Source organism: Sapajus apella, unplaced genomic scaffold, assembly GCF_009761245.1.
Source record: "Sapajus apella isolate SASKATOON/1434 unplaced genomic scaffold, GSC_monkey_1.0 scaffold12, whole genome shotgun sequence".
Classification (NCBI taxonomy): domain Eukaryota; kingdom Metazoa; phylum Chordata; class Mammalia; order Primates; family Cebidae; genus Sapajus; species Sapajus apella.
In genome coordinates this window covers 31,326,407-31,351,207 of record NW_022436952.1, presented here as the reverse complement: position 1 = coordinate 31,351,207, position 24,801 = coordinate 31,326,407, and the positions used below count along the sequence as shown (strand labels likewise).

At 40.7% G+C, this 24,801-nt stretch overlaps 1 protein-coding gene across 16 annotated transcripts in view; it reads left to right on the top strand.

The window, feature by feature from the left end:
* ACACA (acetyl-CoA carboxylase alpha) overlaps positions 1-24,801 on the top strand; it is a 328,053-nt gene that overhangs the window by 85,279 nt on the left and 217,973 nt on the right. The window contains exon 1 of one of the 16 annotated variants that reach the window (XM_032280787.1): positions 20,980-23,081. The exons of 14 other annotated variants lie outside the window; for them this stretch is intronic. In XM_032280787.1, the coding sequence (XP_032136678.1) occupies positions 23,029-23,081 (53 nt within the window). In that variant the 5' untranslated portion in view covers positions 20,980-23,028. Of the gene's footprint in view, positions 1-20,979; positions 23,082-24,801 lie in introns of those variants that run through there. One more of the 16 variants, XM_032280788.1, reaches the window with a different exon arrangement.

The window sequence follows — 24,801 nt, the reverse complement described above, 5'->3', positions numbered from 1 at the left end:
GGTCATAAAATAATTCAGCTCTGTTTTATATGCTAAATATACTGTCTCTCTAATAAAATCCATATGAGATCTGGCTGGATGTGATTGTTCTGTTATCCTTGGGACTTGGGATCAGGGCTTCTGAGAGATTACATAGTGCTGCTTGTTAGTGAGGTCACCCTCACTTAGCTATGTGGAGGTCAAAATAAAAGTGTAAAACAAGTTGATTATGTTTTACTTCATAGATTCCTAGAATTGTAGTAAAGCAGAGAGACAATTTAGCGTCACACATTTGATTTTATTTTAAAAGATTAATTAAAAAAATTTAAATAGAGACAGAGGTCTTGCTATGTTCCCCAGGCTGGTCTTGAACTCCTGGTGTCAAGCAATCCTCCCATCATGGCCTGAGAAAGTGCTGGGATCACAGGCATGAGCTACTGCACCCAGCCACAAAATACTTTTTAATAGTTGCGAAAACTAAGGCCCAATGAGGAGAAATAACTTGCCTAAGTTTGAATAGCCGGAAAACTTGAGTTCAAACTCATATCCTGATTTTATTTCAGTAACTTTTCCACTCTACTTCCCTGTCCATACAAGTGTCTTAATTAGATAACTAGTTCAGACAAAGCTATTTTTATTTTATTTATTTATTTTTTTGTCTGACAAAGTTGGTTTTATAGAGTTAGTGAACAAAGCATTATCTCTGGGTTAAAAAGAGGAATAGAGAGCAGTATTTTAGTGGCAGGGAAAAGGGATTAGGTCTTTATGTAAACATTTTTTTATAGTTTACTTAATGGTTGACTCTAAGGTTAATACTGGTAATGGTGGTCTTCTGTCTTGAGGTCATTTGGAAGTGTGTGTAGGGGGATTGTGACTGGTCAGACTACTTGCATTTAGAGTATAAAGGACCAGTGATACTAAACCTTCTGCAGTGTAGTGGATAATCCTACTCATCCAAGAAATCTTCTCAAAATGTCATAGTGCCCCTGTTGAGAAAGACTGGTTTAGCTCTAAATCCATAAAACCACACAGCATCTTGAGAAATTTGTCCAGTTTGAGTCTATGTGAAACATAATATCCATTTGTTGGATTAGGAAACTGAGTTTGGCAGTGGCGAGATAAACACATTGTGAGAAACTCAGCTAGTAATATCACAAGGCAGTTTGTAATTGCCAAATCATTCCCAAACTTGATGGCTGTTACGTAAAGTCTGTGTAGTCGGTGGCATGAGTGTCTGGAATTTCTTCACATGCCTTATTGTTGCAAAAATCATGTCCATAGCTTATGGAGGAGCCATGGATTGAAGTGTGATCAGCAGCATGGGAAGGAGACAGTGCCAGTTCCAACTCACTCCTCAGCTAGCTAATGTTCTAAAACAGAAAAAAACATTTTCTGTTAATTCATTCCTTAGGTCACTTGTGGATATGGTGACCTTTGGGGTGATTTAAATTGAGTCAAATTCATTTGATAGATGGAAGACCTCTGTTATGATATCTGCCACTAATTAGGTGTGTGACCCTACACAGCACATGTTGTCTCTTTGGAGTCATTTATAAAAATGAAAATATTGATTCAGATACTCCTTTTTTCTCTTTGAACTCGAAGTTAAACAGAGACTAAATTGAGTTTAGGATCAGCTCCTAGAATGAATAGCCTATTCCTTCATGGGTGACAGAGATTAAGGGGGCAGACACATTCCTAAGAGATGTTAACTGGAGGTCATCTGAAACCAAATCTAGTAATTGACATAAATATAAGATGAGACTGAGTCTTTCTCTCAACTTTAGGTGCTGAGAAGTTAGTGGTATGATGGATGGGCCTAAATGGAAAACAGACCTTGCCTGGGTTGGAGATGATTTGCATCATGTATTTTCTAGAGTCCACTGAAAGACTGGGCAAACCACTTTTCTTTTTTCTTTTTTTTTGAGGTACAGTCTTGCTCTGTTGTCCAGGCTGCATTACAGTGGTTCGATCTCAGCTCACTGCAACCTCCGCCTCCTGGGTTCAAGATATTCTTATGCCTCAGCCTCCCAAGTAGCTGGGACTATAGGTGTGCACCACCACATCCAGCTAATTTTTTGTATTTTAGTAGAGATGGGTTTCACCATATTGGCCAGGCTGATCTTGAACTCCTGTGCTCAGGCAATCTGCCTGCCTTGGCATTCCAAAGTGCTAAGATTACAGGTATGAGCCACCAGGCCAGGCTTGATGAATCACTTTCTAAGCTTTGTGACCCAAACATTTGAAAATAAGACCCTAAGTAAAAAAGTAGTTATAACTTGGAGGGAATATACAGACTTCATTGTAGACAACTGACTTGGCTTTTTATTTTTAGATAAGATCAGCTAGGGGTTGATACATCAGCCAGGTTGATATATTTCTGAAACTCATTAGTGTTTAATTGGACATTTAAAAAGAAAGACCGAATGTGGACCTTCTTTTTTTTTTAATTTGAGTTGGAATTTCACTCTTGTTGCCTAGGCTGGAGTGCAGTGGCACGATCTCGGCTCAGTGCAACCTCCACCTCGTGCGTTCAAGCAATTCTCCTGCCTCAGCCTCCTGAGTAGCTGGGATTATAGGTGCATGCCACCATGCCCACCTAATTTTTGTATTTTTAGTAGACATGGGGTTTCACCATGTTGGTCAGGCTGGTCTCGAACTCCTGACCTCGTGATCTGCCCGCCTAGGCCTCCCAAAGTGCTGGGATTACAGGGATGAGCCACTGTGCCCTGTCAGTGAACATCTTAATTTTGATACCCAGTGTATGATTTGGTGACATATAACAGAGCCATCTAGTTGTATGGATATTGGCAGTTTCTCTGCTCCTATGTGATGTCACTTGAGGTCAGATTGTTTTACATACTTGAAATTCACCCCATGCTATCAACCAAACAGAAGTATAAACAGTTTGTCCACTAATAAGCTGAATTCCTGGTTGAAGTCCAGTTGGAACAGGTTATCTCCACATTTGGGTCTTTTACCTCTTAGCATAGTGTGATTTCTTTAAATACTTTTTATCCTATGCTAAATGTGTGACTTGTTTGTTTGTTTGTTTAGAGACAGGGTCTCATTGTCATCCAGGCTGAAGTGCTCAGTGGCACAATCATAGCTCACTAACTTAAAACTCCTGGGCTCAAATGATCCCCCCACTTCAGCCTCCTGAGTAGAGGAGTAGTAGGCGTGCATCACCATGCTCAGCTAATTTTTCAAGTTTTTTAGAGATGGGGTCTTGCTATGTTGCCCTGGCTGGTCTTGAATTCCTGGCCTCAAGTGATTGTCCAGCCTTGGCCTCCCCAAATGCTGGGATTACAGGCATGAGCCACCTTGCTCAGTGTATACTTCATGTTATAGTGAAATGGGAGAGTTCCCTCATTTCTCTTGCAGGATGTGCCACAGGGATGTGGCTTGCTCCTTTGGTTGCCCCACTGCTCAAGCCCTTAGGGGGAGCATGCAGATGGGCAGGGGCAGTGGCCATTGGAAGCACTTTTGGACTCCAGCCCCATGGCAGCATCTGGGGGTGATGTCTGCGACTCCCGAAGCCCAACTGGCCATGTGTTACAGTGTGCTCTTTCAGCTTTACTGTCTGCAAACGGCTTGTGTTAACCATCTCAGTAGACTTTCTGCTTTATTACAAGGGCAGAGGGCCAGTGTGACAGCTTTCTGTATCCTGAGCCCTTGCCCAGTGTACTAGAAAAATTGGATCACATATGGGCTCGAAGGGTGAGTGCAAGGTTTTATTGAGTGGTGGAGGTGGCTCTCAGTAAGATGGGGATCCTGAAGGAGAGGGTGGAGTGGGAAGGTGGTCTTCCCCTGATGTCCGGCCTCCCAGTGACCAGACTCTTCTCTGACCGCCCCCAGTCGAATTCCCCCTGGCGTCCAAACGTCCCTCTCTTCTCTCTTTGTCTGCCTCGTTGTTCTGCCATTGCAGTTTGGCCAGCCTACTGATATCTGCTGGTCTGTTCTGCTCCTCTCGATGTTCAGTCGCTTGTGTGTGTGACCGCTAAGGTCTTGGGTTTACATAGGCACAGGATGGGGGCGGTGGCAGTCCAGAGTGGTCTTGGAAAATGCAAATTGCATTTGAATGCAAAACAGACATGCCTATTCTCTCATAGGTCAATGGGCACAGGCCGAGGGTGGAGCCCTCACCAGGGACTCTGCCCTTCTCTACCCAGCAATTCCCTGTACCTTTCCCATATCAATAGTATTTGAAACTCCATCTCAGTTTTCTCTTATGTGTCTTAAAATACATGCACAAATCATTGAATGACCTTTGTTTCATGGTAAAAATAAAATGAAGCATGTTTGATGGGCACGTGCCACCATGCCCAGCTCATTTTCTTGTATTTTTAGTAGAGTCGGGGTTTCACCATGTTGACCAGGATGGTCTCGATCTCTTGACTCAGGATCCACCTGCCTCGGCCTCCCAAAGTGCTGGGATTACAGGCGCGAGCTACCTCGCCCGGCCCTAATTTTCATATTTTTAGTAGAGATGAGGTTTTACCATATTGGTCAGACTGGTCTCGAACTCCTGACCTCAGTGATCCACCACCTCAGCTTCCCAAAGTACTGCGTCCAGCCCTTATGTTCTGTTGAGTAATTCTTCTCTAATTAAATGTTAGCCTTGTTAGAAAGGAATAGTAGTTAGAAAATATATATTCACATATATTTAACATTTTTTTTTTTTTTTTTGAGACAGAGTTTCACTCATGTTACCCAGGCTGGAGTGCAATGGCGCGATCTCGGCTCACCGCAACCTCCGCCTCCTGGGTTCAGGCAATTCTCCTGCCTCAGCCTCTTGAGCAGCTGGGATTACAGGCACGCGCCACCATGCCCAGCTAATTTTTTGTATTTTTAGGAGAGACGGGGTTTCACCATGTTGACCAGGATGGTCTCGATCTCTTGACCTCGTGATCCACCCGCCTCGGCCTCCCAAAGTGCTGGGATTACAGGCTTGAGCCACCGCGCCCGGCCTTTTTTTTTTTTTTTTTTAGAGACAGGGTTTCCCTCTGTTGTCCAGGCTGGAGTGCAGTAGTGTGATCATGACTCACTGCACCTATAAACTCCTGGGCTCAAGCAGTCTTCCTGCCTCTGCCTGCCCATTCCCCCCACTCCCCGCCAGTAGCTGCAGCTATAGGTGTGTGTCATCCTGCCCAGCTAATTTTTTTTTTTTTTTTCCGAGATGGAGTCTCACTGTCACCAGACTGGAGTGCAGTGGCGTGATCTCGGCTCACTACAACCTCTGCCTCCCAGGTTCAAGCGATTCTCCTGCCTCAGCCTCCTGAGTAGCTGGGACTACAGGTGTGCACCACCACACCTAGCTAATTTTTGTATTTTTAGTAGAAATGGGGTTTCACCATATTGGCCAAGATGGTCTCGATCTCTTACCTCATGATCCGCCTGCCTCAGCCTCCCAAAGTGTTGGGATTACAGATGTAAGCCACCGTGCCCAGTGTTCCAGCTAATTTTTTAATTTTTTTATAGAGATAGAGTCTCTTCTTGTTGCCCAGGGTGGTGTCCAACTCCTGGGCTCAAGTGATCCTCCCACTTTGGCCTCTCAAAGTGCTGGGATTACAGGTGTGGACTACCATGCCCAGCTTAGAAAACATATTTTAAAATAATGCTTTATTGAAGAAGCAGAACAGAAAATTTAAAACAACACAAGAAAGCAAAAATAAAGCCTTGTGTATTTGCCACCCAAAGGTTACTCCCTACCATTTGAATTCTTTTCTATGCATCATATATGTATATATTCTTTTTTTTTTTTTTTTACTAAAATGAGGTCATACTGTACACACTATTTTATATTTTTTTAGTCAAAAAATTTTCACTTTCTGTTTCAACAAATTTTAATCTAATTTAATATACACACTGTATTTATTTCTCCAAGGAACCTCAAAATTCTGGTTCATTCATGCAAGTATCAAATCCATGACTACAAATTATGTATTATGTTCTTTAAATTTTTTAATCTGTCACATTATATTACATTACCGTGCGCCCTTTTTAATGATAGTGACTAGTGACTCGTTTCAGAGGATGTTAGCAAATCATGAAAGTATAGTGAAAATTTGGTAGCATATAGAGAAAGAGAAGGAAAAATAAAGGAAAATTTACTGTTCTGTACTTTTTATAGTTTTATGGAGTAACAATATTAATTGCACTAATGATAATTTAATGAATTTTATCATTTTATGTACCATTTATGACAAGGCTTTTTAGTTTTAGCTATATGTTTGTGTTTGGGAAAGGAATACAGATTCTCATTTCTTTTTGGTCTCTCACTTTAACCTCCTTGAGTTTGAAATGACTTTATTTAAATCTAGTGGTAGAGATAGAGTTAAGTAATAGCTGTGAAAGCTTTTGAAATAGTAAAATGTGTCATACTGGCATAATATGTTTATTGTCAAGGAATGCTTTTATAAGATAAAAATTTTTGACTGGAAAAACCTCTTTAAGTCCTTTGCATGTTAGTGCTTACAACTTGAAAATTTAGATCTGAAAGCCTTTTGATGATGGCAGATCTATACTACCAGTGTTATAATTCACATGTTGAGAATAACCACTATTGAAAATGCAGGTCTCCAGGCACGGTGACTCATGCCTATAATCCCAGTACTTTGGGAGGCTGAGGCAGGCAGATCACCTGAGGTAAGGAGTTCAAAACCAGCCTGGCAAACATGGTGAAATACTGTCTCTACTAAGAATACAAGAATTAGGCTGAATGCAGTGGCTCACGCTTGTAATCCCAGCACTTTGGGAGGCTGAGGCTAGTGGATCCCGAGGTCAGGAGTTTGAGACCAGCTTGGCCAATATGGTGAAACCCCATCTCTACTAAAAATAGAAAAAATTAGCCAGGTGTGGTGGTGCGTACCCGTAGTCCCAGCTACTCAGGAGACGGAGGCAGGAGAATTGCTTGAATCTGGAAAGTGGAGGTTGCAGTGAGCCAAGATTGCACCACTGCACTCCAGCCTGGTTGGCAGAGTGAGACTTCGTCTCAAAAACAAAAACAAAAACTAGCCGGGTGTGGTGGTGGGGACCTGTAATCCCAGCTACTTGGGAGGCTGAGGCGTAAGAATTGCTTGAACCCGGGAGATGGAGGTTGTAATGAGCCGAGATCACGCCACTGTACTCTACTCCAGCCTGGGGGGCAGAGCAAGCTTTGTCTCAAAAAAACAAACAAGAAAGTGTAAGAAATTTCATTCCTGCTTCCTATCTGTTGGTTCATCTCTATCAAGCTTTGACATGGGCAATAAGGAAATTGGCTCTGGTTTTGTTCATGTTATTTTTGTTTATTTTGTTTACAGATAGTCCTGTGAGAGTGTTCGTATTGACTTTCTTAGAATTTCTCATTTAGCTTTCCTGAGCGTCTTTCCTTCCCCCGGTAGCTCTCCAGACTTTCTACTTTCAGTGCTCCTTCCTTGATATTCTGAAGTTCCCAGTTGCCATGGTGCCTTAGTAGTCAGTAAGAAAGAGAAGATCATCATGGAATCTGCAACTTGGTACTCATTTGCAGAAGGAACTAGTTTCCTCTCTCCATCTCCCACCCTCCCCTTCTTTCCATTCAGAAAACAGGCACTGTCTGTGCCCATGTATGTATTTTAGTCTCTGGAGTGTATTCTATAAGCTTAGCTAATTGTGGAAATGAAATTATGAATGTTGTAAGTAAGGCTCAGGACAGCTGCTTGACAGTGTTGATTACTTTTACTATTTCAAGTGTAATGCATGTATTTCTCCCTCTTTTCTTTCTGTTAACATACATTTACAAGTGAAGTTTTCATTTACTACCTTATACCTTTAAATTATTAGAAGTAATGTATGTTTATTAGAAAAGTTGGAAATCCAAATTTTTTTTTTTTTTTTTTTTTGAGATAGAGTCTTGCTATGTGGCCCAGGCTGGAGTACAGTGGCACAATCTTGGCTCACTGCTTCTGCCTACCAGGTTCAAGCGATTCTTGTGCCTCAGCCTTCCAGTAGCTGGAATTACAGGCACCTACCACCATGTCCAGCTAATTTTTGTATTTTTAGTAGAGACAGGGTTTCACCCTGTTGCACAGGCAGGGCCACCCTTCTTGGCCTCCCAAAGTCCTGGAATTACAGGCATGAGCCACCATGCCCATCCCCAAAAAGTATTTAAAATAATAAAAACACTGAGGAATACAATCATTCATTAATAATCACTATTTATATTCTAATATATTTCCTTTCCTTATTTTTTACCGCTTAAGGATGTCATTAAAAATATACATATGGATATTATAATGAATATACAGCTCTGTTTTCTGCTTTTTTTCCACATATAACACTTTCTCATGTCATTAAAAATATATATATATTTTTTTTCAAGATGGGGGTCTCACTCTGTCATCCAGGCTGGAATGCAGTGGCATGATCATAGCTTACTGCAGCTTCAACCTCCCTGGGCTTAACTGATCCTCCCACATCAGCTTCCCAAGTAGTTGGGACTACAGACATACACCACCACACCCAGCTAATTTTTGAATTTTTTGTGGAGACCGGGTTTTGCCATGTTGTCCAGGCTGGTTTTGAACTCCTGGGCCTAAGCGATCTGCCTGCTCAAGTGTTGGGATTATAGGTGTGAGCTGCCATGCCCAGCCCTAAAAATCTTTTAAACTTAATTTTTTTAACCTTTAATTTTGATGGAGCTGTTCCACCAGAAGCAGGTGCCCATCTCCTGTGAGCAGGGTTGTGCAATAGCCAAGCAGCTGGGTGCGGAAATCTACCTGGAAGGCTCGGCTTTCACATCAGAAAAGAGCATCCACAGCATCTCTCGGACGGCATCCATGGTGTATCTGAACAAGCCTAGCCCTCTGCCCCTGAAGAGCCCTGTCCGAAGCCTCTCCAAACGATTGCTAAAATTATTATTTTAGATTTAGAGAAGAATTGCAAAGATAGCACAGAGAGTTCCTGTATCTTTCACTTAGCTTCCCTTAATATTAGCATCTTCTATAACCATAGTACATTTATCTAGAGTTGCCAAGTTTAGCAAATAACAATACAGCCAGTGCTCGACTTACATCCACGATTGGTTCTGACAGACCGGTCGTAACACGATTTGGTCGTAAGTTGAGTAGGCTATATGTACAGTACTGTGAAATGATGTTATAAAAATCTTTAAGTCATATTTTATCATAATTTTCATTATTGTTATATATCATAATTTTCATTGTCATATATCATAATTTTCTTTGTTCATTTTATGCCATTTGTATCATCTCTACACCATTTTGTTTCTTATTTTTACATTCGTCAGGTTTAAGTAAAACACTGCATTACCAGTACAACTGGTTTAATATTTGCAAAACATACAAAATTACAAAATACAGGTGCATACAAAAATACAAAATACAGGTGTAAAAAATACCATAGGAAACATTTTCCCAATTGCTAAACATATCAAAATATATAAACATGTACGAAACATTTTATTGGCCGCTGGTGCTTGGCTGCGGATCATTGATGTCATCATCTGAGGCAGCAGTTGGGGTTACCGGAGTTGGTTTTTTCATAAACATGGTGAGCTTTGTCTGAATTGTATGTTTCTTTTTTTCTTCATAAATTTCATGATATGGACGAAACACATCGTGCGCCATCCGTTTAATCCTTGCAAATTGTTCGATGTTTGGGTCCATTGCTTTGAAATGTATAAGAAGTTTATTGGGAGGGGTTTGATGAAAAATATCCAAGACACAAAACACAAATTGCTGTACCGATTCTGGGATAACAGTTGAAATGGTGCATGCGGAGATGGTAGTGCTGCCGGAAGCTGGTCCGCACTGTCGTACGCACAGCTGGGCAACGATTGCGCTGCCAGACGCGGAGCAGTCGTGGCTAGCGATTGTGGTCGTAAAGTCGAATGGTCGTAAGTTGCATAGGTCGTAAGTCGATCAATACCTGTATAGGACACCCAGTTAATTTTGAATTTCAGAGACACAATGAACGTTTTAGTATAAGCTGTCTAAAATATTGTTTTTTGTTCTGTTTTTAATTTTTTAATTTTTAAAATTTTAATTCTCCTTTCAATATTATCCAATGTGCTGTTGTTTCTTTTTTTTGAGACGGGGTCTCACTCTGCCACCCAGGCTGAAATAGAGGCATGATCACAGGTCACTGCAGCCTGGACCTCTCCAGGCTCAGGTGATCCTCCCATCTCAGATTGCCGAGTAGCTGGGACTACAGATGTGTACCACCATGCCCAGCTAATGTCCCAAATATTGTGCGAAACATACTTATACAAAAAATTATTTGTTATTTGCCTGAAATTTACATTTATTTTATTTTGCTTATTTTTTTTACTTATTTATTTTTAGAGACGGAGTCTCACTTTGTCACCCAAGCTAGATTGCAGTGGTGTGATCAGCTCACTGCAGCTTCAAACTCCTGAGCTCAAGCAATCTTCTGCCTTAGCTTCACTAGTGGCTGGGACCACAAGCATGCCACATGCCCAGCTAATTTATTTATTTATTTAATTTTATATTTTTCAAGATGTGTCTGTGGCACATCTTTTTTTCTTTCTTTCCTTCTTTTTTTTTTTTTTTTCTTCAGACAGAGTCCCTGTTGCCCAGGCTAGAGTGCAGTGGTGCAATCTTGGCTTACTACAGCCTCTGCCTCTTGGATTCAAGCAATTCTCATGCCTCAGCCACCTGAATAACTGGGATTCCAGGCACATACAACTATGCCTGGCAAATTTTTGTTTTTTTAGTAGAGACAGGTTTTGCCATGTTGGCCAGGCTGGTCTCGAACTCCTGAGCTCAAAGCAATCTGCCTGCCTCAGGCTCCCAAAGTGCTGGGATTACAGTCATGAGCCACTACCCCCGGCTAATATTTTAAACTTTTTTGTAGAGATAGATTCTCACTCTGTCACCTTGACTGGTGTCAAATTTCTGGCCTCAAATGATTTTCCTGCTTTGACCTTCCAAAATGTTAGAATTACAGGCATGAGCCCACTTTATTTTTATTGGTCCACTTTATTTTTATTTATTTATTTTTATATTTTCAGGTTACATGTGATAATTTGGCACATTCATATAATGAAATCAGGGTAAATGGGATATCTGTCACCTTAAATATTTATCATAATGCTAGAAACATTTGAATTATTCTCTCTATTCTGAAATGCTCAACAGATTAATGTTAACGATAGTTACCCTACTGATCTGTCGAACACCAGATCTTCCTTCCTTCCTTCCTTCTGTCCTTCCTTCCCTCCTTTCTCCCTTTCTTCCTTCCTTTCTTTCGTTTCCTTCCTTTCCTTCCTCTTTTCCTCCCTCCCTCCCTCCCTTCCTTTTTCTTTCTTTTCTTTCTTTCTTCTTTTTCTTTGAGACAGGGTCTTGCTCTGTTCCAGGGTATAGTGCAGTACTGTGATCACAGCTTACTGTAGACCTGACCTCCCAGGCTCAACTGATCCTCCCACCTCAGCCTCCCGAATAGCTGGGACTACGGGCGTGCACCACCACGCCCAGCTAATTTTAAAAATTTATTGTAGAAATGAGGTCTTGCCATGTTGCCCAGGCTGGGCTCGAGTGATTCGCTTGCCTCAGCCTCTCAAAGTGCTGGGATTACAGGTATGAGCCACCTCGCTCGGCCTGATTCCAAATTTTGACTTTTGTGAATAGTGCTGCAGTAAATATGAAGTGCAAATATCTCTTTGATATGTTGATTTCCTTTCTTTTGGATATATACCCAGTAGTGGAGTTGCTGGATTATATGAAAGCTCTATTTTAAGTTTTTTGAAGAGCTTTCATACTGATTTCCATAGTGACAGTACTAATTTATATTCCCACCAACAGTGTACGAGGTTTCCCCTTTCTCCACATCTTCATCTCGTGACACTACTTCAGTGGGTTTTTGTTACCCGTAGGATATATTAGTGTCTAGCCAAATATTGTGTCAGGTGCTTAACATTATTTCTAATACTCACAACAGTACTAACCATTATTATGGTGGGCTCAGTGAGTTCTGTTGGGGTCGAATAAGGTCTCAGAGATGTTTGAACTGGTATTTGAAGGATGAACAGAAAAAAGGCTAGCAAAGCTACGAGTGAGTGACTGTGTGTGTGTGTGTGTGTGTGTGTGTGTGTGTATGGAAGGGTAGAGCTGGTGGGGTAGACAACATGTGCAGAAGTACCAGTGAAACATCTGGTATATTCAGGCAATTACAAGTCATTGACTATTACTATAATGGAAGGTAGGCAGCATGATCGGTGCAATAGAAGAGGCTGGTAAGACAGAGGTCAGGCCATTAAGGTTCTTTTATGTCATACGTGATAATAAATAAGCATTTGGTCTCCATCCTTGGTTTCTCACAAACAGTTTCTAAAACCCTTGGAATTTCTTGACTGATAAGTATCTTTTATGCTAATGAGATGACTGGGGTCTGAGGGATGCTGGATAGCTTTAGACTGGGGGCTGGTAACCAGAAAGACCAAGGAATAGAGGGTTGGAACTTTTTTTTTTTTTTTTTTTTTTGTCTTTTTTTGAGACGGAGGAGTTTCACTCTTGTTACCCAGGCTGGAGTGCAATGGCGCGATCTCGGCTCACCGCAACCTCCGCCTCCTGGGTTCAGGCAATTCTCCTGCCTCAGCCTCCTGAGTAGCTGGGATTACAGGCATGTGCCACCATGCCCAGCTAATTTTTTTTTGTATTTTTAGTAGAGACGGGGTTTCACCGTGTTGACCAGGATGGTCTCGATCTCTTGACCTCGTGATCCACCCACCTCGGCCTCCCAAAGTGCTGGGATTACAGGCTTGAGCCACCGCGCCCGGCCTGAGGGTTGGAACTTTTACTTCTACTTCCTAACATCCAGGAAGGGGCAAGGGGGCTGGAAATTGAGCAATCACAGGTGGCCAGATATTTAATCAATCATGCCTACTTAATGAAGCCTCCGTAAAAACTCAACAGCAGAGCTCATAGATAGAGCCTCTGGGATGGTCAAAACATGGAGGTGCCGGTAGAGCTGTATGCCTGGAGGAAGGTTTGGAAGTTCTGTGCCCCTTCCCCCATACCTTGCCCTATTTGTCTCTTGCTGAGTTCCTAAGTTGTATTCTTGATAAACCAGTAATAGTAAGTAAACTCTTTCACTGTGTTGTGTGTGCCAGCCTAGCAAATTATCAAACCTGAGGAAGGGATCATGGGAATCGCCGATTTATACCTGGTTGGTCAGAAGTACGGGCAGCTGGGATTTGCAATTGGTATCTGAAGTAGGGGACATTCCTGTGGGACTGAACCCTTAATCTGTAGGATCTATGCTAACTCTGGATAATTAATATAAATATAAGAGTTCAATTGTAAGACTCCCAGTTGGCATCTGGACAGAACTGGTTGTTAATATAGAAAAACCCTATACAATTGGAATCAGAAGTGTTCTAAGTAAATACAGCTCAGACATAATAAGACATCTGTAAAATAGAAAACAATATTTAGGTTCTCCTTAACTGTGCAACAGACTTTATTAAAAATATTCCAGGCCCAGCGCGGTGGCTCATGCCGGTAATCCCAGCACTTTGGGAGGCTTAGGCAGGTGGATCACGAGGTCAGGAGTTCACTACCAGCCTGATCGACGTGGTAAAACCCCATCTCTACTAAAAATACAAAAATTAGCTGGGCGTGGTGGTAGGGGCCTGTAATCCCAGCTACTCAGGAGGCTGAGACAGGAGAATTGCTTGAACCTGGGAGGCAGAGGTTGCAGTGAGCTGAGATTACGCCATTGCACATCAGCCTGGGTGACAGAGGGAAACTCTGTCTCAAAAAACAAAACAAAGCAAAACAAAAAAAAAAATGGATTCCACCCAGGCGCGATGGCTCATGCTTGTAATCCTAGCACTTTGGGAGGTGGAGGCAGGCAGATTACCTGAACTTGGGAGTTTGAGACCAGCCTGACCAACCTGGAGAAACCCTATCTCAACTAAAAATACAAAATTAGCCAGGCGTGGTGTTGCCACCAGGGAGCTGAGATCAATCAAAACTACAATGAGATATCATCTCACTCCAGTTAAAATGGATTTTTTTTTTTGAGATGGAGTCTTGCTTTTTTGCCCAGTGAGTACAATGACACTATCTCAGCTCCCTGCAACCTCTGCCTCCTAGGTTTAATTGATCAATCATGTTGAGCGTCTTTTTATATAGCTGTTTGCTAATTGTATGTCTCCTTTTGAGAAATGTGTATTCAGATCTTTTGCCTATTTTAAAATTGGATTATTAGATATTTTCCTATTGAGTTGTTTGACCTCCTTATATATTCTGGCTTTAAAAGTAATCCCTTGTCAGATGAGAGCTACTGTTTGTTGAAATGAAAATGAAGTTGTAATAACCATAGTTCAGTATCTCATATTATTCTAAGTACTCTTTCTCCCAAGATTCATATTTCTTTAGTTTTTTTTTTTTCCTTCAACTTCTATTTTAAGTTATGGGGTATACCTGCAGGATGTGCAGGTTTGTTACCTAGGTAAATGTGTGCAATGATGGTTTGCTACCCAGATGAACCCCTCCCCTTTGTATTAAGCCCGGTATCCATTAGCTATTCTTCCTGATGCTTTCCCACCGCCCCACCTCCCCAGTTCTTATCTCAAAATGCTAAATTTAATAATTCTTTGTAAGTAAAAATTCTAACCTCCTCCCCAGTAAAATCTAATGACAGTCACAAAACTAGGACTCCATTAGGAAAATGTCTAGGAGTTCATCAAGGAAAGATTCTTCAGAGTGTTCAGAATATAGAATTTGGGTTCCAGGATATCCTGACCCGCTAAATGTATCATGACCCACTAATTGTGTCATGTCATCTCTACATTTTTTTCCTTTATACATATATTTTTGTTTCTTAAAAAAATTTTTTTTGTAGAGATGGGGCCTTGCTGTGTTGCCCAGGCTGGTTTCAAACTCCTGGACTGAAGTGATACTTCCGCCTCGGCCTCCTGAAGTGCTGGGATTACAGGTGTGAGCCACCAGGCCCAGCTGCCTTTATATCTTTTATTTCAATTCCCACCATTACTGACCTTATGTAGGTGTTCCTTATCTCTAGCCTAGTCTATTGCAATGGCCTTTAACTATTTTCTCTGACTTTAGTCTCTCCCTGCTTCACATCTGTTCAAAAACATATAATGTTTTCCCTTTGTGGGAAAACACATAAACCCCAACCTTTGCTGCCATTTATTGAGCATTTACTGTGAGTCAAGCACTAAGTGCTTTCAATATTTATCTTATGTAACCAAACAACAGTGAATCCTGTAAAGTAGGCATTAATTATCTTCATTTTCCAGAAGGTGAGGCAGGCTCAGAGATTATGTAATTTACCTACCTAATAAGTGATGCAAGTATTCATCATGGTTTTCAAGTTCTTCCACAGTCAGGCTACAGCGCATTTTTCTTGTCTTGTTTCTACCCAGTGTATTTTCCCTCTTTGCTTATTCTAGTTGCAGTAGACAATTGCCTGTTTCCTAAAATGCCATATACTTTTTATCTTTTGCCCTTTGATCATTCTGCTTATGTATTAGTCAGTCTCTTCTGTGTCTTTGTCATGTTTCCTTATTGAAATGTTATTCCCCCTGACTGTTGAAATTCCATTTACCCTTTGAGGTCATCAAACCTTTTTCAAAAGAAAAAAAAAGAGTGATCTCAGAGTGAACATAACAAGTGATCTCAGAGGATAGGTCTGGGATGAATAGAAAATGTGGCTAGGCCGGGCGTGGTGGCTCATGCCTGTAATCCCAGCACTTTGGGAGGCTGAGGTGGGCGGATCACAAAGTCAGGAGATCGTGATCATTCTGGCTAACATGGTGAAACCTCATCTCTACTAAAATAAAAAAAAATTAGCTGGGCGTGGTGGCACCTGCCTGTAATCCCAGCTACTCAGGAGGCTGAGGCAGGGGAATCACTTGAACCCGGGAGGCGGAGGTTGCAGTGTGTCGAGATCACACCACTGCATTCCAGCCTGGCAACAGAACAAGATTCCGTCTCAGAGGAGAAAAAAAATGAAAATGTGACTGGGTACAGTGGCTCACACCTGTAATCCCAGCACTTTGGGAGGCAGAGGTGAGTGGATCATTTGAGGTCAGGAGTTTGAGACCAACCTGGCCAACATGGTGAAATCCCATCTCTACTAAAAATACAAAAAATTAGGCATGGTGGTGGGCACCTGTAATCCCAACTACTTGGAAGGCTGAGGTAGGAGAATCACTTGAATCTGGACGCAGAGGTTGCAGAGAGCCTAGATCGCACCATTGCACTCCAGCCTGGGCAACAGAGTGAGACTCAAAACAAAAAAAAAAAAAAAAAAAAAAAAAGAGAAAGAAAGAAAGAAAGAAAATGTATATCAAGTAAAAAATAAGAAGGACCAGGACCAAGCAATGGAATTATTCAACAGTCAGAGGTTACATGAAAGCAGAAGGGCTTGCAAGGGAGATTGGAGATTGATAAGAGTAGAAAGGAGGTAACACAGGAAAGTTATGAAAGTGTAGTTTTTAAAAAGCAGAAAAGAAGGCCTGTGTTTCAAGAAAAAAGTAGTCACTTTTATAGAACTGTTGAGAGACCTAGAAGGAAGAGAACTGAAAAGCATCCACTGATTTAGCAATACAGTAGTCATTAGTGGTTTTTACGAGAGCAATTTCAGTAGCATAGTTGGGCAGAGGACAGAATAGAATAGGTTGAAGAATGAATGGGAGATGAGGAAATAGCGATAGCACTTCTGAAAATCTTAGCCATGAAATGGGGCAGAGAGATAGGGCAATAGTCCAAAGGGAATGTGGCTATCAAAAAAGGTCTTCTATAATGATGGAAGAAATCAGAGTGCTTGGAATACTTTTCAGGACCCTCCCTCCTTTGATCATCCTCTGTTCCAAGCCCTTGGAGCACTTCTCAGCAAAGAAGGAAAAATATTGTCAGCAATGTTCTCGGTTACAAAACACACACATGCACACAAATATAGGCACACATACATACACACGCACACACATGCACAAAGGAAAAATGAGAAGGTGACTACAGTAAGTTTAAAATAAAGTGTTAGAAGAATTACTAGCCAGATAGTTTCTATTTTCTTAATAAAATATGTGGCAAAGCTATAAATTAATTATCTAGAAGAGGCAGGAAATGGCACAAAGGGAGCTGCCTCCACCTCCTAAAGTGCTGGGATTACAGGTGTAAGCCACCACACCCGGACTAGATACAAAATTTTTAACTTAGCTTATGAGACCCTGAATGACCTGACTTGTGTCAACTTCCATTTGCTGACAGGACTTCAGTCATACTGGCCTTTCAGTTCCTCAGAAAAGATAGTAGGCCAATATTTTTCCTATCTTAAGGCCATATGCACTGGTCCTTCTGCCTATAATTCACTTTCACCTTCTTTGATCACTTGAAATCTTTATCCTTCTGGTTTCAGATCAAATGTCATTTCCTCAAAGAGGCTCTGTTGTTACAGTGTTTCTTTTTTCCCATTGCGATAACATTTATCACAATTTGTAGTATTTTTAGTAGTATATTTATTTGATTGCTTGTCTCCATTATACTGTAATATGAGTACAGAAACAGAAACCATATGTTTTGTTTATAGTTGTATATCTACCACTTGCTTTTTTTTGAGATAGAGTCTTGCTCTGTCCGCAGGCTGGTGTTCAGTGGCACAATCTTGGCTCACTGCAATCTCTACCTCCTGGGTTCAACCGATTCTCCTACCTCAGCCTGCTGAGCAGCTGGGACTATAGGCACATGCCACCACACCCAGCTACTTTTTGTATTTTTAGTAGAGAAAGGGTTTTACAATATTGGCCAGGCTGGTCTTGAACTCCTGACCTTGTGATCCACCCACCTTGGCCTCCCAAAGTGCCGAGATTACAGGTATGAGCCACTGTGCCCAGCCCCTTAAATACTGTTTTTTAAGCATGACAACAGTGAATCAATAAATATAATTTGTTGGCTGAGTGAGAGGCAAGTGGGGAGAATTTCCTGAGCCCAGGAGTTTGAGACTCCATCTCTGCAAAAATTTTAAAAATTATCTGAGCATAGTGGCACATGTCTGTGGTCCCAGGTACTTGGGAGGCTGAGGCAGGAGGATTGCTTGAGTATATTGAGTGTTTGCACCACTGCATTTCAGCCTGGGCAACAGCACAAGACCCTGTTTCAAAAAATTAAAAGTAAAATAAATAAATAGAAATTCTCTATAAGAAGAGAGAAATGATTTTTAAAAAGAAGCAAATGGAACCAAAGAAGATATACCTACATCAAATAAGCACATCAAAAGATGTTTAATATTTCTCTAATAGTTATTAAATATTAGGAAAATGCAAGTAGTAATTAATATTAGGAAAACACAAAATAACAATGAGACATCACTACACACTTATCAGAATGCCTAAAATAAGAAATAGACACAATACCAAAGGTTTGTGAACAGAAAAATTGGATTTCTTGTACATTGCTGGTGGGAATGTAAAATGATACAGCCACTCTGGAAAATAATTTGATGCTTTCTTTTTTTTGAGGTAGAATCTCGCTTTGTCGCCCAATGGCGTGATCTTGGCTCACTGCAACCTCCGCCTCCTGGGTTTAAGCGATTCTCCTGCCTCAGCCTCCTGAGTAGCTGGTATTATAGACGCCCGCTACCACGCCTAGGTAATTTTTGTATTTTTAGTAGAGACGGGGTTTTATCATGTTGTCCAGGCTGGTCTCGAACTCCTGATCTCAAGTGATTTGCTTGCCTTGGCCTCTCAAAGTGCTGGGATTACAGGCGTGAGCCACCGTGCCTAGCTAATTTGATACTTTCTTATAAAACTAAACTCTCACCGTATGAACCATATGATCTGGCAGCTTCACTCCTTATTGTATACCCAAGAGGAAGTAGAGCATATGTCCACATAAAAATGTATACACGAATGTTCATAGCAACATTATTAATAGCCACACACACACAAATAGCCACAAAATGGAAACAACCCAATGTCCATTAACTGGTGATGTATAAGCAGAATTTGGTGTATCTCCACAATGAAATATTATTCAACCGTAAAAAGAAATGAAGTACTGATGCATGCTACAGCATTGAAAACATTATGCTAAATGAAAGAAGCCGGTCACAAAAGGCCACATACTTTTGTTTGCTTTTTTTTTTTTTGAGATGGAGTCTCACTCTGTCGCACAGGCTGGAGTGCAGTGATGCAATCTTGGCTCACTGCAAACTCCGCCTCCCGGGTTCAAGCAGTTCTCTGCCTTAGCCACCCGAGTAGCTGGGATTACAGGTATCTGCCACCACGCCTGGCTAATTTTTTTTTTTTTTTTTTGTATTTTTAGTAGAGACAGGGTTTCACTGTCTTGGGCAGGCTGGTCTTGAACTCCTGACCTCATGATCCACCGGCCTCAGCCTACCAAAGTGCTGGGATTACAGACGTGAGCCACCGTGCCTGGCCAGGCCACGTATTATATTATTCCATTTGTATGAAATGTCTGTAATAGGCAAATCTATAAAGAGAGAAAGTAGATTAGTGGTTGCCTAGGATTGGGGAACGTATTGGAGAAATGAGAAGTAGCTGTTACTAGGCATGGGGTTTCTTTTGGGGGTAAGAAAAGTGTTCTAAAATTGCCATGTGTGGTGCACGTGCCTGTAGTCTCAGCTACCTGGGAGGCTGAGGCAGGAGGATGCTTGAGCCCAGGAGTTTAAGTCCAGCCTGTGCAACATAGCAAGACCTCATCTCTTAAAAAAAATGACATATATAATAAAATGAAAATGTCCTAAAATTTATTGTGATGATGGTTCACAACTATGTGAATGTACAAAAAACTACTGAATTGTACCCTTTAAGTGGGTGAAATGTATGGTAAGTGGATTGTATCTCAGTAAAGTTGTTAACCAAAAATTTTTAAATGAGTTTATCAAGATCACAGGATGTAAGATCTGTATAGAAAAGTTAGTTATACTTCTATATGCTAGCTAGAAATGAACAATCCAAAAATGAAATTAAGAAAATATTCTATTCATGATATCATCAATAAGGATAAAATAGGAAGAAATTTAGCAAAAAAGGTACAGGACTCATATACTAAAACTTGTGGAACACTCCTGACAGAAATTAAATAAAATTGGTTCACACCTGTAATCCCACGCCCAGAGGCCAAGGTGGGTGGATCACCTGAGGTCAAGAGTTTGAGACCAGCCTGGCCAACATGGTGAAACGCCATCTCTACTAAAAATATAAAAAATGAGCCAGGCATGGTGATGTTCTTGTAATCCCAGCTATTCAGGAAGTTGAGGCAGGCAAATCTCTTGAATCCAGGAAGCAGAGCTTGTAGTGAGCTAAGATCGCACCACTGCTCTCCAGCCTGGGAGACAGAGTGAGAGACTCCATCTCAAACAAACAACAAAAAAAAAAAAAAAAAAAAGAAATAAAATCTCAATAAATGGAGAGGCAGTCCATGTTCATGGATTAGAAGACTCAATATTGTCAAGATGGCAGTTCTCCTTAAATTGATCTATAAATTCAAAGTCCATTATCAAATTTCCAGCAGCCTTTCTTTTTCTTTCTGGAATTTGACAACCTGACCCTAAAATTTACATGCAAACAAAGGACCTAGAATAGCCAAAACACTTTTGAAAAGGGAGAGTGAAGTTGGAAGTCTTCATACTACTTGATTTCAAAACCTACTATAAAGTCACAGTTATCAAGACCATGTGGCATTCCTTTAAGGCTAGGCATATAAGTCAATGGATCAGAATTTAAAGTCCACAGAGAAACCTTTAAATATATGGTCACTTTATTTTGACACAGACACATCCTTAATCCAAGATTTCTCTGCTTGTAAAAGCCCTAATATAAAACAGTCTCTCACAGTGTGTGTGCTGCAGTATCACTCAGACTGCGTTGCAGTCGAGCTAGCGAATGCATCACTGTCTGCCGGGTAAACTGCTACGTCATCCCTGGTGTTTGGCATGTTACAATGCTGGGATCAGTGTGGGCTTCTAGTTGGATTTTGTGCCAGGTATGTGTCTATGTTGGACACTGTTCATGGTAGATTAAAATGGGGATGCTTTAAATTTGGAGAAATGAATGTGGCTTTTATTTCTTGTATTCGAATATTAAAGAAAGATTGTGAGCAGCAGTGTCCATAAAAGATCTATGTAGATCCCTAGCTTTGCTTTTGGACCTAGGTATGCTGTGTTAGTGTTTGATTGTTGTAGAAACATCCCTTTGGTGAAAGGAAGCGTAAACTTGGTTACTGAGTGTGCCTCTTTAGTATATTTTTCTGATAATAGTTGAATGCAAAATAGTCTGCCTTATTTTACACTTAGTGCTTTATTTGCATTTTTGAATGTTGAACTTGTATAACAAGTTATTTTTGTAGACACTTAGATGTGTGTAAAATTGAGCAGCTTCTCATGTGTGCTACTGTAACTGTCCTGAACAAAGGCTGCAGTGCTCTGTTTTTGAGACAGGTTATTCTGAAGAGACATAAGATAGAAGGGCTCCTCTGTGTCTGCTTGGTTCTTTAAAGGAAAAGTAACTTGACTAATTTAATGGGCATTGGCACATTGTAGAAGGAATGATGCACAGTACAGACCAGAGAACAACCAGGACTTCCATTTTATTATTATTGCTGGCTGTCATATATATTTATATGTGACAGGCTATATTTTATTATAGCCTGATTGAATTGCTTTCAAATTTGGGCAGCTTGAGTCTTTACGACTTAAGTTGTCCAAATGTCCTTAACATCAAGGTTTGTTGTAATCCTTTATCTTCTCTCTGATTATTTAACTTCTATCTATGCTCCACATAATTTGTGTACTTCTGTTTTGGAAGTTTTTCTGGAAGTTTAATATATTCTCGCATGGTTGGCATCAGATTGTTTACTAGCTCTATCCAGCATTTTGATGGGAAAATATTTTTTATGGTGCCCGATTCAGGTTAGATATGACTTTGGTGTACAGTCCTGAGGACTTGTCACAGAAAGGTGTTATTCTATAGATTTTAAGCCTTTAGGGTTTTTTGCCATTGCATTTTCTCCTAATACACAGAATATCATAAGCATCTACTTAAGTAAAAGCTAAAAACAGGACGATGTTACAATATAACATTCAGCTAGTGTTTATTTCTTTGATATGTCTGTGACAAATTTGCTTTCACAATAATATATGTGTCTCAGTAAGTAGTCTTTCTAGGCAGGATTTTTCTTCCCTGCTTAAACCAGTTTAGACCTCCAACGTATTTGTCAGGGTCCCTTTTCCTTTTAAGGGTTTAACCCACATCTTTTCTGTATACCTTTTGTACCAGCTCCGTTCTTATTCTCAAGCTTTAGTGCATAAAACCTTAGTTTAGGTGTCTGTATGTACCATTGCTTTGGCCTGAAAATTAGAATTGTGGCTTACACTTGATTCTAAGTTCCCTAGTAGTGGCATGTTTCCTTTCTACTTGCTTTCTTTCCCACCTGACCTGCTTTTCCCTATGTATAGTTGGTATTATTTGTTTTGATTGGATCTCAGAAATTACCTATTTAGATCCTACTGTCCTCCTCCCTCTGGATTTCATGACCCCATTATTTTCTTGGCTTAATTGTTCTTGTAAACTTTGTCTTTTTGCTCTGGGCTTTCCTTGTCATGTGCCCCTGGCAGCCAGGAGAGGCAGTGGAGCTTTTCTCTGTTGACTGTCAGAAGAAAGTGACTGTTGTTGAAACATGTTTGCTGCAACTAAAGCAGAGCTGCTAAAATCTACTTTCTAGTTACACAAGCTTTTAGATTTCTCCCCGGCTCATCTCAGTTCCCTTGGGAAATCAACTAATTTTGTGTGTAAGCTATGCGTGTAGAGGAGAGAAGATCCAAAAGGAAGAAAGGTGGGGAAATAGGAAAATTGGGAACAAATTAGACAAAAATACTACAGTTTGAGGCCATCAGGAGTATTTTAGTCTGACTGAAGCAGGGCCAAGAAGTAGGCAGAAGGCATAGTATCTCTTGTCCTCCTGGGTTTTAAGCAGCTGCAGCAGAAGGAAGAACTGCAGCTTGTGTTTACAAGGCCGAAATCTGAAGAAAAGGCTTTCATTCCTTTGCCATCTTGATATGGAGGGTTCTCCAGAGGAAAATAAGGAAATGAGATATTACATGCTTCAAAGGTAAGTGTTAGGCTACCACATCTGGGAGATATATATATATATATATAAAAACTGGTAAGGTACTAACAGCTAAGACCTGAAATTTATTTGATTTGATCATTTTTTTTTCTGTCTTTAAAAAATGAAGGCTATTTTGTTTTAAAGAAAATGAATAAAAAGGGGCATATTGACTCCTGAATTTCTAAACCTTTATTTTGCATTGAGAATTTGAATAAAAGATCCCTGAGCCTGTGTGTGATATTACAGCTATGGTGAAAACAAGCACCCCATGCAGACCTTGCTGTGCTATTATTTCATGAAAGGAACCTCAGATGTGTCAAATTTACTCCCTGGATTTGGCTAGTATTTCCAGTGAAGTCTCTTCAACTGCTGTAAAGGAAAGATATTGGTTCTTTGTAGTATGTAGTCTTATAGAAAACGTTTTTAGAATGTGTGTCTGGGGCTAGGAAAGGTGCCTGCTGTAATTGTTCTGACATGGAGCCAGACTAGAGTTGTTGATGCTCTGAACTCCTTCACTTTGAGACCTTTCTTATTGCCGTTTGAACTCAGGCTGAGGAGAAAATGAGTCAGGCCTTCTTCAGGCCTCCCTGAAGAGAATTGACATAAAACACCTCACTGCAGCCTCGAACTCCTGGGCCCAAGTGATTCTCTCACCTCAGCCTCCTAAGTAGCTGGGACTACAGGTATGCACCACCATGCCTGGCTAATTTTTTTTTTTTCTTTTTAAATTTTTTGTAGAGATGAGGTCTCACTATGTTGCCCAGGCTTGTCTCAAACTCCTATACTCAAGCAATTCTCCCACCTTGGCCCCCAGAAGTGTTGGGATTATAGGCATAAGCCACTGTGCCTGGCCTCCCTCCAATATCTTTTTTGTTTGCTTGCTTGCTTTTATAATGTAGAGTTTTTAAAGAAAATTACTGAAAATTCAACTAAATTTAGGCAAAGACAGAAAATAAAAAACACTGAGTTGGCAAAATCTGTCTTTAGGTCATCTTTTCCTTTTCTGTTCCTTTTTTTTCCCCCAACTACCTCTATAATTGCCTTTTTTTTTTTTTTTTTTTTTTTTTTTTCTTTTACAATTTCTTCCACCTTTTGAGAGGATAACCAAGCAAAACTTCCACTTGAGAGTCACAGAGGTAAAAAAGGTAAGTAAAAAGTAGCTAGGTGCAGTGGCATGAATCTGTAGTACCAGCTACTCTGGAGGCTGAGGCCAGAGTATTGCTTGAGCCCAAGAGTTTGAGGCTGCAGGGAGATACGTTCCTGCCACTGCACTCCAGCCTGGTCACCAGTGAGAACCTATCTCTAAAACTTTTTTTTTTCAAAGTAACTGAGGTGTCATATATTATGTATAATCTATGGTGTGTGTGTGTGTGTGTGTGTGTGTGTGTGTGTGTGTGTGTGTGTGTGTGTGTGTGTGTGTGTATATATATATGTATATATATAGCATCAAAAATTTTTATGTATATACATGTGTAAATATATATGTCAAAAATGTATATATAGGCTGGGCATGGTGGTGGCTCATGTCTCTTATCCCAGCACTTTCTGAGGCCGAAGCAGGTGGATCACCTTAGATCACGAGTTCAAGACCAGCCTGGCCAACATGGTGAAACCTTGTCTCCACTAAAAATAGAAAAATTAGCTGGGTGTGGTGGCAGGCACCTGTAGTGTCATTTACTTGGGAGGCCAAGGCAGGAGAATTGCTTGATCGCTCGAACCC